Below are 15,023 nucleotides of genomic sequence, written 5' to 3'. Positions count from 1 at the left end.
ACATTAATCATTGCAGGCAACGGCTGAGAGCGATACAGAATCCGAAATACGACGAAAATATACTGGTGGATCGTCAAAAAAATCTTCAGGTCTGCAGTCTACATTTCAAACCTGACGGGCGTCCTGGATTGAGGAAGTGTAGTTTGGCAAGCTCCCTGGCCTTCTCCAACGGGCCCTGGAAAACCTCCGTCTACGTAAAACAGGTCATGTGGCAGAGGTTTTCCAGGGCCCATTGGATAGGCAGATAGTGTCCTCCAAAGGCACAGAGCCAATTGCATTTTGTTCCTACCATAATGGCATTAGCTCCCCATAATAGCATGATAGGACTGAGGTTGAAAATCAGCAAACTGGCCCTTTAATGATGTTCAAATGTATGTTTAATCAGCGTGCTCAGTCTGGTGACGGTAACCTTTGAAAACGAACGAAAACTCGCCGTGTCCTACTTCCTGTTGTGTGCACTGAAAGTGTAGCTGCTAGAAGTGCACTCTCCGCGGCACATCCAATCCGCTACCAGCACGTATATGTAGCCACAGCATTTAACGAGAACCGGGACGAGGTGCTGCTGATAACAGCGGTACACACACTGAAAAGCCGCCACGCGTAACATAAAGCCTGCCTTGATCATCCCGCGAACACAATCTGTAACAGCAGCAGCGTCACATGCTTGTTTACAGTTCACTGTGCTCTCTGGATTTAGTGATGGAAACGAGAAGCAACAATAAAGAAGCAGCTTGACTTGTAGCAGTTAATTTGCCTACAATCACACGTCCTGCGTTGTGACTATTGCACATGCGCACGTCACAATTGCAACGGTTAAACGATTTATCGTGCAGCCCTTTATCAGCTACATGGATTCCAACATTCGAAAGAGTTGTTTTATTGTGTTATAAATGTGGAATTAGTTTCATAAAACTCCTTAATATTCTCTCATATATTAAACATTAATGCGAACAAGTATCCATCCCTAATTATGTACACTGCTGGTCAAATACTGATAATGATTTTGCAAAATAGAACAGAACCAAACACCTATTTATAAATGCAGGAATTTAAGAGGCAATCTGGACTGCAATCTGTTCAATGAGGATATTCAAATCTCTCTCGCACTAAGTCTGACTGATGCGGCTGCACGGGGAAGAAGCTCTTCGTTTTTCATACACAAACATTATATTAAATGCATACAAGCCATGACTGATTTTACTATGCACACCTCGACACACCTTCTTGCTAACATATTTGAGCACGTCTCCAGCCAGCACAGCCCACAACAACATCAAAACATTCCTCTTCCTTATCCCAGCAGAGGAGGACGTGGTGGAACACTCTTGCATGCAGAGATTAGTCCGTGTGAAGGTGACTCTACCTGTGCTTACAGTTTAAGTGTGCCAGGTGCTCAGTCAACCACTGAATCCAAATTGGGGAGCGGCGTGAGGCGGGCACCCTCCGCTCGCCTCCCCGCAGTATAACTTAGCTGTCACCGGCTCGCCCCAGATAAGGACAGATGACCTTTCTCCGGGTTGTTATAATAAATCAACTCCAGAGGCAGTTATACCTGGCACAGACCATACAGGTATCAAATGAGGAATAACACAGGCAGACACCCGTGCAGGCTTTTTCCACGTCACTGTTTCGAATGTCAGTATGTCGAGTGAGGACGTGACGTACAAAAAAAGCCACATGAAAAAGGCAAGAAAATTCCCTCATGGATTATCAAGGTTAAACAGGTCTGCCTTGTTTTTGAGATTGTTGAACATTTTTCTTTCTCTGTTTCCTTGCAAATGATGCGATGTGCCCAAAATACAAAGTAAGCTTTTAATAGTTTGGGCGTGCCGGGTTTATTCAGCGGTTAGCGATCAGGTCTTCCAGCCAAGACTTCCTTGTCCGTCTGCTGCATTGTTTACAGTCCAGTTAGCAACTTGAGAAGCTACCGTGTGTTCAGATCAAAGGTGAAGCGCGTTTCGCCCCTCCAGATATGTCAGCAAAATAAACACCGTCATTTCTTGGTTCATTAAATCCCCCGGAGGAGCGCCCGTTTATCTGTTTGTGGTGAGTCTCAGTCTCACTGTAAATAGTCAGTTACACAGAGGCTACCCTCTGGCTTACTGCTGCAGTATGGACCCAAAAAAACGTTTTTCTTGTGATTTACTTTAACTAACGGGTCTTGCCTTTAGCGAAATTTCAACATCATGATACAGATTAGCAAAAAGTAAAAATGAAGCTTTGTCAGGTCTGCCCTCAAGAGGAGAAGAAGACTATTTTTAAAATGCTCGTTTGTTGAACGGAGGTCGGATCGATCATTTCTGATGCATTTGAGGAAGTCGGGAAATCTAAACGCTGAACAGCTTTCGTGACACAGCGTCAAAGGAATTTGTCTCAATTAAAAGTTTTGATGTAGAGCAGATTGTTAGCTGAACTTGCATCAGATATCTCTTTATAGATTGTAATAAGAAGCTAAATCATTGTCAGGTGACTGCTGATGCGAGCTGGGATGGCATGGTGGCCGATTACGTCTCCACACAGACTTTTCGTGCATACACCGCAGCCTGCTGATACCTGATTGGTCAATACTACTCAGACAAAATATTGATAATGCAATATGTCATCGTCTCGACTAGTGTGGTAACATTATTGTGTCGCTGGCGCCAAATATTCATATTTAATTTTAAAAACATTCAGTGCTCTAAACAGATCTCCCTGCCAATTTCAGTCACAGCATCATTGTGTTCCTAAATTAATCAGATATCATGATGTATCATTATATGATTGTCTTGCAATATATCAATTATCGCAGAATCACTGTATCGTGATATTATCGTTATTGTGGGCCACGCATCACTTATCGCGTATCGTATCGTGAGTTACCCTGTTATTCCCACCCCTAACTCGGACTGCAAGCGCAGCACAAACGGAAACCAGAACACTTCCTGTACTAAAAAAATCACGCCCATGCCTCTGTAAAAGTAGACATGCTATTGTGCCATATAAAGTGGAAATGGAGACCCTTCAGTGGTCAGTCGAGCCCGTCTAAAGCCAAATAATTTCTGCAACACAGCACAAAAGTCTGTAGCAGTGGTACAAAGCCAGTCTCTTCAAAGCAAAACTCATGAACTTGCTGATCAGGCAGCTCTTGATCAGCACACACTAAAGAATTTATGGTAAAAATCTTTTGCACAATTCCTTTTTTTTTTACGGCCTGTTTATGCTACAGAACTAGAATGTTCTTTTCTCAATTAGAGGGAAGACAGAGCCAAAGTTAATTGCCCCTCTGATAATAGGAGCATTTGAGCGCCTCAGCCACCAAACAGGCCTCTCGGGGACATTAAACACAGAATCTCTGAATCACTGCACCGGCTGACTCATTCTCATCACGCTGATGACTACATTTAACTAGATCAGAGCGAGGTGCTTTGCTTCTCTTCTTTTTTACTTCAGTCGAGGGAGTGATCTCACGCTGATCAAAAGCTGACGGGGAAGTTAGGAGTTCAGCTCCATGACAGCACGCCTGGGATCTGAGGGTTCATGATGGAAATCATAGTAAGATGGAACGGATCGAATAAGGAAAACGCAATTTCTAACACCATAAGAGTCTTCACAGAGTCATTGCTTTGCTGGTAAAACTGTGAAATTGTGCCGTAAAAACTAAGCAAAGAAATTAAATCCTTGTGCCTGATACGACAATTTTGACCGCATGAGAATCCAAGTCACTAAAGCACGAGGGTCCCTGCCCACCACTCCACCAAATGCCACCCTTTAATCACAGTATAAGAGCTGAATCAGACGATTGGAGAATCATATTTGCCAGGCCAGCAAGTATTTGACAGCAGCGTCAAAAGAGCCACAAGCCTGCTCTGGCAAGCTGCACAGCTTTCATTACCCAGAGTGGCTTTTAGAGGAAGACGGTAAGCTCCATCCATACCACGTCTCAAACAGCTCCAAGCCAAAAAGACAATAGCACAAATCTATAGTAACTCCAACACCTGCAAAGCATTGCTAATATTGCAGCTCTAGTAAAGGGTGCAGTTATTTTATCAATGTGCGCTGAAAAATAAAAAGACAACCCAGGATTCCCCATTTGGCGTGTCGTGTATCAAGCAACAGATTTCGGCAGAGAACTGGGACACTAATCCCTTTTCAAATGGAAAAGACATCACATGACAAAAAAAATAATCTTCCTAAAAGTGATTAAAAACTTCTGAAAACTGGGGACACACTCACACAAAGGGCTACACATCTTTACTGAGATAAGAATTGTGTGATAAATAAGAATTAGAGAGGAGACTCCAGAGATTGTACTCAATGGTAAAGATGATTTTAACACAAAAAGGTCTTAAAGTTTGTCACAAAATATCAGTAGAACATCATTAATTTATATCTTTCATTCTTAGTATCTAACCCACATTATATTGACTACAACACACTTTTGTTAAATTATATCTACTGTTTAATTTAAGCTGCAATTACATTTTAACTGGCCACTTGAGGACAGCGCAACAACCTGAAAACAATACATTAGGGCCTGTGTCCACCAACAGCAGTTTTTGCACTCAGTTGAAAATAGTTCACCTTTTGGAACACTGCCGTGCTCGTCAATGTCACTTCTCCCTCACCGACTATCAAAATCAATTAGGGGCGGGACTTACGATATCAACTTTGTCAACAACAATAGCGCAGGAGAAACTAATTATTTCGTTTTTTCGAGGGTACAATTTCCACGTGTAGAGCTGCTGCTAACGGCAGGACACAATTCCTTTCCATTGTTTTTTTTGTTTTCTTTGTAAAATTTCCTTGAATATTTATCATACAGAATGATTTAAAAAAGACTTACCAAGTGAAGCGGAAGTACCGCCAGACAAATTCTGTAACCTAGCAACAGCAAACGCCATTGAGAAGCACTCTGAAATTAAGGTTGTGGGCGCTGCTAGAGCAAAAAAAAAAGCCATAAGTGGACACAGGCCCTAAATGTATAATCATCTTACAAAGGTTGACAACTTCATTGCAAACTCCATTTCTACACATCCAGCAGATAAGGGAAAATTTAATCATTCATTTAGAGTTGTTGATCTGGCCACCGTTCAATTTGAGTCCCATATTTACAGCTCTGTTTATTTAGGGGTGTGTCGGACACCTTTGACTGGGGTGGCATAAAGTATGTAAGTACTTTACATAGTAACATTAAGGTATCACACAGTTGTTACAATCCTGTGTATAACCTTCCTTGCTTAATTATTCAAGAAGTCAAAAAGAAGATATAAAGTCACAGTATGAAGGACCCACAAAAGGAAATGTACCACACTGAAATAGCAAAAAAGCTGCGACAGCCCAAAAAGTTTGAACATAAGTCCCACCTCTGATTGGACAGACAGCCAATCATGTTGTAGGATTATGGGGTGACACTTGGGGTGGCCAGATTTAAAAAAAGGGCCCGTGCCACCCCAAACCACCCCTTAGGCTCGCCCCTGCACATACTCCTGAGGAAAATGTGAGGTTCTTGCTGCTAAATGCCCGGCCATGTTCACCAGCTAATCAGTTTTAGTAGTATCAATCCTCTTAGTAAGTATTAATGTCTAAATCCCTACTAATACTCTGACGAGTTCAGGTAAACCTAACCTCTACTTCCTGCTCTCACCCCTTCACTGGAATATCTGTCAAATATTGTAGAAGTACCAGTCAGACCAGTCACACTTTTGGAAGAATACGTAATATGAAGATGTTCCTTTGTTAACCAAGAAAGATTTTCTGCAATGAAATTTCTTTAGAGGAAAAAGCACTACTTTGAGTCCTGTTTAATGACCTCCTTGACTCTTTCTTATTCATTGTCATGACGGTGAACAAGTGCCTGACATATGCTGCTGCACTCTCCGCAGAGGTAACACTTAATTATCAAACCAACCGGATTGCTGCGCGGGTCTGCCTGCATTGACGACTTGAATTAATGGCACATAAAAAGCAATCTCGGCGCCCTCGAAGTCCAAGGCCTGTAAGGGCACCCACGGCTCGGCACATAATAAACATCCCATCATTGTGATGAGCACTTTACCTCCTACATCTAAAGATACGAGCAGAACAGTAAATCTGCTCAACTTTGCTCCTTCAGGTTCATGTGTGTCTGGAGGGCATCCATTACCCTGCTGTGTGTATCACTTTGTATCATTGAGGTCCTGCGCTTTCACTGTTTCATTAAGCAAGAGGCTTCAGAGTATACGCAGAGGAACAGTTCATGAAGTGCAGCAAGAAGAATTTATCCATTCACTGGCCTTACTGGATATAATGAAAGGTCCAGATGTTTTGTCTTTATAATATTCCTGTACACATTCCTCATAGACATTAGTCTTTAGTTTAAAACATATTGATATTCGGATAACAGTTTTTTGTATCTTTACAAGGACATTAAGACGCCAGATATAAAACAGCTGATATTTATTAGTGGAGGATCTGCTCTACTTCCTGTGCCTCAGCCACTAATGAAACTTCCAAGATTCACTTTTTGTTAGCTCTGTTTTTCATCTACACCCACTCCTGAGGTAGATATCTAGCTGTTAAATGCTCCACTATGTCTGCCAGCTGGTCGCTAACTGTGTCTGTCTGCTGTTTGGCTCTGAAGATACCTGCCTGCCACAGCTGGATACAATACGTATGACAGTGAGGAAAGTCAACCAAAACAGCGAATGAGAAATAACTTACACATTGTCATTTGACACACTGTTATCGAAAAAAATATTGATTAATTCTGCTTTAAAGTGATCTGTTCTTAAGCTAATGGATGATATAGGGCTCTGAACCCTTTAAGAAACCCCGCCTCTGAAAGCTCACTTTTGTCTGATTGGCCAGCTCTCCGAAGACAGCTGAGGCTGCACTTTGTGACATCACAAAGTGCAGCGTGTAGAAAAAACTGTATGAAACCTGGCATCAAAGCAGCCTGCAGACTGAGCTGAGAAGCCGGGGGATTACTCCAACATACTTTTACCTACAGATTTGAACCCCCCCCCCCCCTTCAGTATGGGCATCCAACATTGAAACGTTATATATGCATAATACCCTCTCTTTAAACTAAATACAAGTGCTCACTGCAAATTCAAGTTCATTTGATGAGGTTGGTAATGACTCTCTCCCATGTGCTGACTCTGGAAGATGCCCACCATTGGCGGATGTCAGCCCAGGTAGTAAATAGAGTCACACATGCACGGTTCAATGAGCAGAACTGTAAATGGTCATGCAGTAATTGTAGCCTTCTCTGCATCACTTATTATGAATAAAATATGATTAGCGGTGTTAATATGCAAAGAACCGGAGCACTGCATGCATATGCCAGTCTATTTCTACACCTGTATTATTGTTGTAGAATTAAAGGATTTCTGCGTTTTTCACGTATTTGATTGGTGGTTAAAAAAAGATCCATTAGGCAGGAATAGAAGAGCAACAGAATCCAGAGGTGTTACAAATGTAACTTCATAAATGAAGAATGATCCCAGCCAAGCAGATAATTCCCAGTGAGTATCACACAATCATTGGGTACCATTCCAACTAAGTTAAAGTAACCTATAATGGTAGTAATGGTGACTTACAACAGACTGGAGCAGACCCACACTGTATATCAGGCCATAATGCACACAGACCTTTTGCTTCGCCTTCCAGAACACTGACAGCTATTATGTATAACAGCACTAGCCTTTGAATCAAATGTACAACAGGCTTTATCCAAACTGTAAGAAGGCAAATACATTACAAAATAAGGAATCAGAACGAATAACAGTAGCTACAATTGTTACAATATTTTCTTCTTTAAAGCCAGCTTTAATTCCTGATTACTTAAAAACCCAGAGGACACTGCGATCCCAACATCTTCATCCACAATCACAGCAGAGGACATCCTCTGTCGTCGCTGTACAAGCGCATGTCCCTCTCTCTATTTCTGTTATTCATCAAAGGAGTGTATCCAAGAGCGTCCGTTCTCTACTCATGTTACAGCTCTGGTCTCTTTGTGCTTCTGAACTGAGCATTCATTATGCATAAGCAACAAGAGAGCTGCTAATGAAGATTTTATAATTGATAAAAACTGCGACATCAGCATGTGCATAAATTAGCGTGAGGCCACAGTTAGAAGGGGGACAAACAGAGCTGTAACATGCTCTCCAAAAAGTGCTAACACAAAAACAAGACCTAGAAAAAATTTGCTTTATTGGTCTGAATGTTGTTCACAACTCCATGTGCGTATTTAGAGCCGTTAACCAAATGAAATGAATGAATGTACCTGCTTAATGTGCGGCAAATGAACGAGGCCAGAAACGAAACTGAGGCTCCTGGGGACACTACTAAGCATGTGAGCAAATAAAGCGTTTACTCGTCTGCAATATTGAAGTCATTTTTGTTTGCATTTGTAAACGCAACTTGAGTTTCTAACATGTAACTGCAAGAGTGTTTAATGGAGCTGAAGGCACAGAAACAAGGAGGATTTGCTTGCTTGCAACTGCTTATTAGGAAACAAGAAGTATGTTCTCTTCAGTGTTGGAGGTTACCTGGATGACTTTTTTATTTTGATGGGTAACATAAGGCGTTAGTTCTGCGATTCAAGTAATCTGTTATTTAGTTATTTTTTCATAAAAAGTAATCCATAACTGGAAAAAATATCTTGCTGTCTTTCCCTTTTCCTTTTGTCACAACAAAAACCTTCTTGGCAGGTAGCTGCGTACCAGCAGAAGGTAAACCTGCGGCTGTGTCAGCGGTGTGCATGTGTAGCTAGCTAATTCAGCTAGCGAGATGGCAGAGAGGACAACATTTACTTCGTGGAAATATTCACAATAGTTTGGATAGTGATTTTTTTGTTGAAAGGCACAAGAACAACATCACGGTTAAGTTCACGGTGAAGAGCTCTACTTCAAATTTGAAGACGCATCAGCTAGCTAAACACAGCTTCGCTACACTGGTGGCGACTAAGAGCCTGTGTTGTATTGTTTTCATTGAAAAAGCTGTACTTAATACTGTAATACCTCTGCCCATTTCACTGTCAGATTGTTTGCATAATAAAGAGCATTAAAGGTTACATTGCTTCTGTCATTCCCGTTACTTGGCAACAGAGTTACAGATTATGAGCCGTAAAACGAGGCTATGCAATGACGATTGAGTCAAAACATTCAAAGGTAGACGTACAGCAGACACCAACATGAGTTGCAAAGGGGGTTTTAATTTTTGGTAATGCAAAAGTCATGTAACGCGTTACTTTTCTCAGTAGGTAACGCAGTAACGTAAAGAGTTACTTTTAAAAGTAACCAACACTGGTTTTCTTGAACACAAGGATTCTGTGGGCTGAAATGGGAGGGGCCAATTTAGATACATAAAAGAAAGCCTTTTGATTGTTTGTGTTTAACCATGTTTTCCCCTCAATAATTATGCGTATTTGTTGTCCTGGTTATTAAGGGGAGTCGGTCGGGGTTGGGGGGCTCGGGGGGGACCCATAGGGAAATAAAGGATCTGGAATTTTGTGCTTCGGCCCTGCTCAATTACACCTACAAGAATAAATAAATTTAAATTTAATTAAATTAAATGGAATTAAAGACTGCTAAGAGAAAAAGCGCACTTTAGGCTATGTTTTCCCCTGGCTCATGACCTTACTTTTCACCTTAATTTGCTTTAAGTGTTTAAGATATCGCCTTTCACCAGACAGGCAAAGAAAGAAACAGAGATCAACACATAAAGTGTTGACTTTATTATAAAGAGCTACAAATAAATATGAATTTCATTAGTGAAGAATCCTACAGATTCAGAAGTACTGCTTTGGACCGAGCTTGAACCCAGAAAATCTGCATAATAGATGGTCCACCAAAGTGCATACATTGCTCCGCTGCATTTCTCTTTGAAGAAAAAAGAAACATTAAAGAAGTTCAAATAAGTGCAACACAAACTCAGACGTGAAACAAAGTGCTACATGGAGGAATTCTGTAGACTAAACAAACTTTTTATTCAGCTGACAAATCTCGTCTTGTTTATCCTCTACAGACGCCTGCTGTACGAGATGCTATTCATCAGAGTATCAACAAAACATCCAGTCTCCACTTCAGTGTTTCAATGCACGTCAACCATGTGTGTTTATTCCTCTTTCAGGGTAGACGTGAATAATAAAACTTGTGAAGAACAATGTGGAATGAATAAAAGTCTCGGATTGAATCAGTGGTTACTTATTTGTCTTCACCCATGCACACACTCCGAGCACTAAGAGGATGTCGTGTGAAAGTGCGTGTCACCTCACCAGAAGAAGAAGCAGCATCTCTGCTCGGTTGCACGAATGGTAATGCGCATGCATGAATGTTTTTGTGAGCTGGTTGGGTGACCTTGTGCTTCCATTGAAGGGGCTTTTTCTCAGTGTCTCTGATGTGTGACAAAGGCTTCATGTGGCGCTTTAAATGACATGTCTGAGGAAGAATATCAGCGGGGGATTTTCAAAATAAGTGTCACTGGCATTTGCTCAAATGCAAATATAGTGTTCTTATGGAACTAAAGTGATAATACATACATTTATACATGGACTTGTACGCATAATATATGCTTTACTATACAATAGGAAATGAAATTTCCTCACCTCAGACCTCTAGCTATATCAATAAAGCTGTGTCACAGTATTTTAATCTCAGTGACAGATGTTCCTACCCTTATGGAAAGTGATGAAAAGATATTGCTGTGAACCTGTGTTATATTGAATATATCATCCAGAGTAAATCCAGACCATAAGATAATGAACGTGCGTCAATTCCACGACACAATTCCAGCCGCTGTCCTTGTCGCAGGCCCCTGAAAGCACCTGAGAGGAAAACAACCTGCTCAACAACCCATATTCAGTCAGCAGACAAGGTAATGCCATGACGCACTCCACAAAGCAACTTAAGAGGACTGCACTTAGAGGTATGTTTCTCCAAAAAGCCCCTGAGGAGCTCGGGGGCCTGCCTCCTGCTCCACTTCTCCCCTGACTGACAGCACACTCCAGGGGAGAAGCGCCGCAGGACACGCACACTGATCCAGCCTGACACGCCTGACCTTTCCTGGGCCGCACGGCTGGCTCGGCGCGCACCGCTCTCTGCCCGGTTGTAAAGGCCATACTGTGCCACGCAGGCAGTGCCATCGCCGCCCAAAAAACGCCTCAGCCTCCCCCCCCTTTATTGCCATCTCAAGAGCTGGCAAGGTGAATGTCTGGGACTGCGGTAAGACAGCCACTCAATCTGAGAGGCTCTCAAGCGCACAACAAGAGAATGCCATCTGAATTTGGCAGTGATGTATGATTGCTATTCCCTGTTGCAAGTGGACGAAAGATTTATGTAAAAAGTGCATCTTTATAACAAATTAATGTTGCAAATTTTCTTTTTTACTTTGACCTTATACCATTTAAGATATTATAATGAAGCCATTGCTCATACAAAATAATATTATGAAGACAAAATCTGCATAATGCCATTAGTCATCTCATTTAGCAAATGTGCTGTGTGCAGCGGCTGGTTAGTGAGCGGGTCTAACACAGTGTGTCTGCCAACAGTCCTGGTCGAGGCTGAATTATCTCAGAATAGCTGCAGCGGGAGCCCGCTAAAGAACAAGGGCTTGCGAGGACTGTAAGTGCAGAATAGATGCTGCAGCTGTGAAATGAAGAGCTGTCGCATCAACTGAGCACTTCCCTGAGTAAAGGAAACACTTGGCACAGCAGAAATAAATCATGTGCTCGCGTACTTCGGTGTAAGATTGTATTTTTCAAAACACAGAGGGAGAAAGTCTGCGGTTCAAAAATTCAACTTTTGTGACAGGGCTTTGGTCTGCGCTTTTTTAATGTGGAAGTGCAATTATCTTAGAGGATATATAGCTGAGTAATAGACGTTTAATGTGTTATTTTAATGAAGTGGCTCCAGCAATGACAAACACACACCTCCACTCTGCTGAGTGAAAACACACAAATTGTTCCCGCAGTGACGAGTTCATTAAAATGTGCCTGCTTAAGTCACTGTACTGCGTCTCTCTCACATAGCACATTGTCTACTGCATTTCAAAGCAGGCATGCATTGCTTCTCCTCTTTCAGAACTTCTTTGCATCTTTCAAATCAAACATCTTTGGGTAATTTGAACTTTGTCCTGATATAAGATGGCTTGAAATTTAAGAAAAAGTGCACTTGTTCTGTACAAAAACAAGGACGCCTTTAAGGGTACAACACATGGGACACAAAGGCCAAGGATACAGGGAGAGTTGTGTCTTCTAGTGTAGGGGTCAGGTTCAAGTACAATACACCTCAACATCTGACAACTTAATCGACAGAGATGTGCGAAGAAAATTACTTTTTCCTTATAGATTAAAAGTTAGTGTTGTGTCATAATAGGTGCAATTAGAGCTTTGATCTAGTCACGTTGAATCAGACCACAGAGCCACAAACATCATCATTTCTGCTTCAGACAGGGGAGTCCAGTAATGGGTTCAGTGCAGTTGGTTAAGTGCACAGATTGGGAGAATCACAGCACCTGCACAGCTAGTTGGAAATTGTGAGAGGCTGATGTGCACACAAAGGAAAAACACAGACGATTCACGTGTCTGAAGGTCAAACACAAACAAAAACAATTGTAAATGTTGTGTTTAAATACCCCCACCTTCCACAAATGCACGCAAAGTAATTGCTTGGTTATTTCTTTGTAACTATTCGCTGGTAAATGTCTTATTTCTGATCTTTAAAAGTAGCTCTTCTGTTCCTGACTTTTTCACTGTTTATCACTTCTGTGTGAACTCCACAAGTACCCATCCCATCCATCACTGTACACTTTACTATTTCAGGCAGTAGGCAAAATTACACCAGGACTAAATTAAACTGGAGTATAAATTTATCATGGGGCTCCAGTGGTTTTTTGGGCCACAAAGCATCCGTCTTTCATGCCCGTTTGCTTTGACCGACTTGCTCTGTGGCTGTGGTGGTTATTGGAAGCTTGTCCCTGCTTTAACAGTTCATTCATTCACACAAGAAACACGCACGCACGCGCGCGCGCACACACACACCTATACCTTTTATTCCTCTGGGCCTCCTTCTTATCCATAATGACAGGCACACAGTTCGTAAGCTCGGTCCAGTCTGCATGCAGTCCGCAGCTCCAGCCGGTGGAGAACCGGGAGAAGAGCCAGGACTCCTCTTTCCCTGGCCGGTGACACGTGCATTTCTTCTGCCCTGGCTTGCAGTCGCACGGCTGTTCCAAGCGGATATTCCTCACCAAGTGTCTCCCGAAAGTGGTTCCTCCGGTCTTCTGGATGTGCAAAAACACTATCACGTCGTCCCCTTTGATGTTGAACTCCACGTGTCTGCCGAGGTCCCTCTCGGTGAAGTTGAATTTTGACGGTACTTTGGCGGGGCTGTCATCCTCCAGATCTTGATCTCTGTAGAAATCATCGCTGTCCATGTACGGGCTGGAAAGTAGGCTCACCCCCCTGAATTTCTCCCCAGCCTTAAAGTGGCACGAGTTGCTGCCAGCGGGGCATATGTACTGGTAACCTATCATAACAAAAAGCACAGCTAAAATAGGAACCAAGATTAGCTTACTGGATCTATCATCCATCATAACAGGATAGTGTCTTCATTCCATTACTGTGAATAATAAGCAGCACCCATGGGTTCTCCGGGGATCAATACTCCTCCATAGCCACAGATAGATGCCTTATATTGAAATGCCACATGTTGATCAGAAAGAAGAAGTCCATCTTTTGGTTGCTAAAACATTGCACGCCGGCTGCACTGCGCTGGAAATCTTGTCCAAAGTCAAGAGTCATGGCATAAACATTTCAGGCTGTCCAACTTCTGAAGAGCTGCATCCGCTCCTATCAAGTTAAAAATGAGGCAGGTGATGAGTTTTTCTTCTTCTGTGGTGCTGATCACAGTCTAAATCGCAGTGTGCTTCATTCCGGTGACAGACTTATCTCAGCAGATATGTCTCGGACTGTTACGCTGCATCCTCCCGGCGGCATCCTCGTTGGCGGTCTGACTGAGTGTGCTGAAGCAGAGCTTTTCACAGAGAGGAGAGGATGCTGCTGCTGCTGCTGCTGCTGCATCCGAGCCCACTAATGTGCGTTATGCTCTCATCGTCGCCGTGGTGGTGGTGGGGCTGGGAGAGCTCCTACATCCCATCCCGTCCGCCCCATAATCTTGTTTAACACAGTGCAAAGCCAGAAGCCCACACGGACTCTGGGCTGAGACAACATGGAGACTTAAGCACATATAAATACCAAATCCGCTGTAACTTTTTTAAGCGCATTCATCCAAGTGTGACCTTTCATGATTAAAGAGATATCCCTCTGCTTACAGACTGTAGCTGCCAGTGGATATAGCCTTTTTTTTATATAGCCCAGTTTAACATCCACGCAAATCACAGTAGCCTACTGTTTGGGGAGCCAATTAAAAGTGAAACAGCTGCTTTCTCTGCAGCAATAATGGTTATGGTTTATTGGAGGCATCTAAAATATTGGTGCAAAAGGCATGACACATTTACAGAACAAAGTTGCATTGTTTGTGAAGAATAATTTCAGTTTAATTAAATAGCACTTAAAATAATATACAATATAGATTAAGTAGCCTGCATGATACAGTATATGTATTTTACAGTTTACTAATTAATAAATAAGTCTATCTATCTATCTATCTATCTATCTATCTATTTTTATGCGTTCCTCTCTTATTGCAGAGAGGAACTCCATTATTAAAAATTAATTGATTAAATGCCATTCACTGTTAAAGGTCAGCTGCCAAATACCCAGGGCTTGTCTGAAATTTTTTTAAAGCTGCTGTGAGGAACTTTTGGTTTGTGTTGATTTTGGCGCCCCCAGTGGACAAAGCCATACCTCTTATCTCTTTGCTGATTTTGTCCTGCAAATGAGTGATGGTTTTTAACAAAAAATCTCATCCTTCTTTCTTTAACAGTCATACATATCACTCACTTTAAAGCTCTGCCCTGGAAAATGTTAACAAAGGCAGCATGCAGTTATTCACTTCATCTGACACCTACACCCCACCAGCAGTTTCAGGCATTAA

At 42.2% G+C, this 15,023-nt stretch overlaps 1 protein-coding gene across 1 annotated transcript in view; it reads right to left on the bottom strand.

The window, feature by feature from the left end:
- Positions 1-13,624, bottom strand: part of hs6st3b (heparan sulfate 6-O-sulfotransferase 3b) — a 72,427-nt gene extending 58,803 nt beyond the window's left edge. The window contains exon 1 of the mRNA XM_069663366.1: positions 13,013-13,624. Within this exon, the coding sequence (XP_069519467.1) occupies positions 13,013-13,560 (548 nt within the window). The 5' untranslated portion in view covers positions 13,561-13,624. The remainder of the gene's footprint in view (positions 1-13,012) is intronic.
- Positions 13,625-15,023: the final 1,399 nt, after the last annotated feature.

Source organism: Semicossyphus pulcher, unplaced genomic scaffold (genome assembly GCF_022749685.1).
Source record: "Semicossyphus pulcher isolate SPU_LCO1_2020_fin unplaced genomic scaffold, fSemPul1.0.p SCAF_15, whole genome shotgun sequence".
In the NCBI taxonomy this organism is placed as follows: Eukaryota; Metazoa; Chordata; class Actinopteri; order Labriformes; family Labridae; genus Semicossyphus; species Semicossyphus pulcher.
The sequence above is the reverse complement of the archived record's forward strand: the minus strand, read 5'-3'. Positions and strand labels throughout refer to the sequence as shown.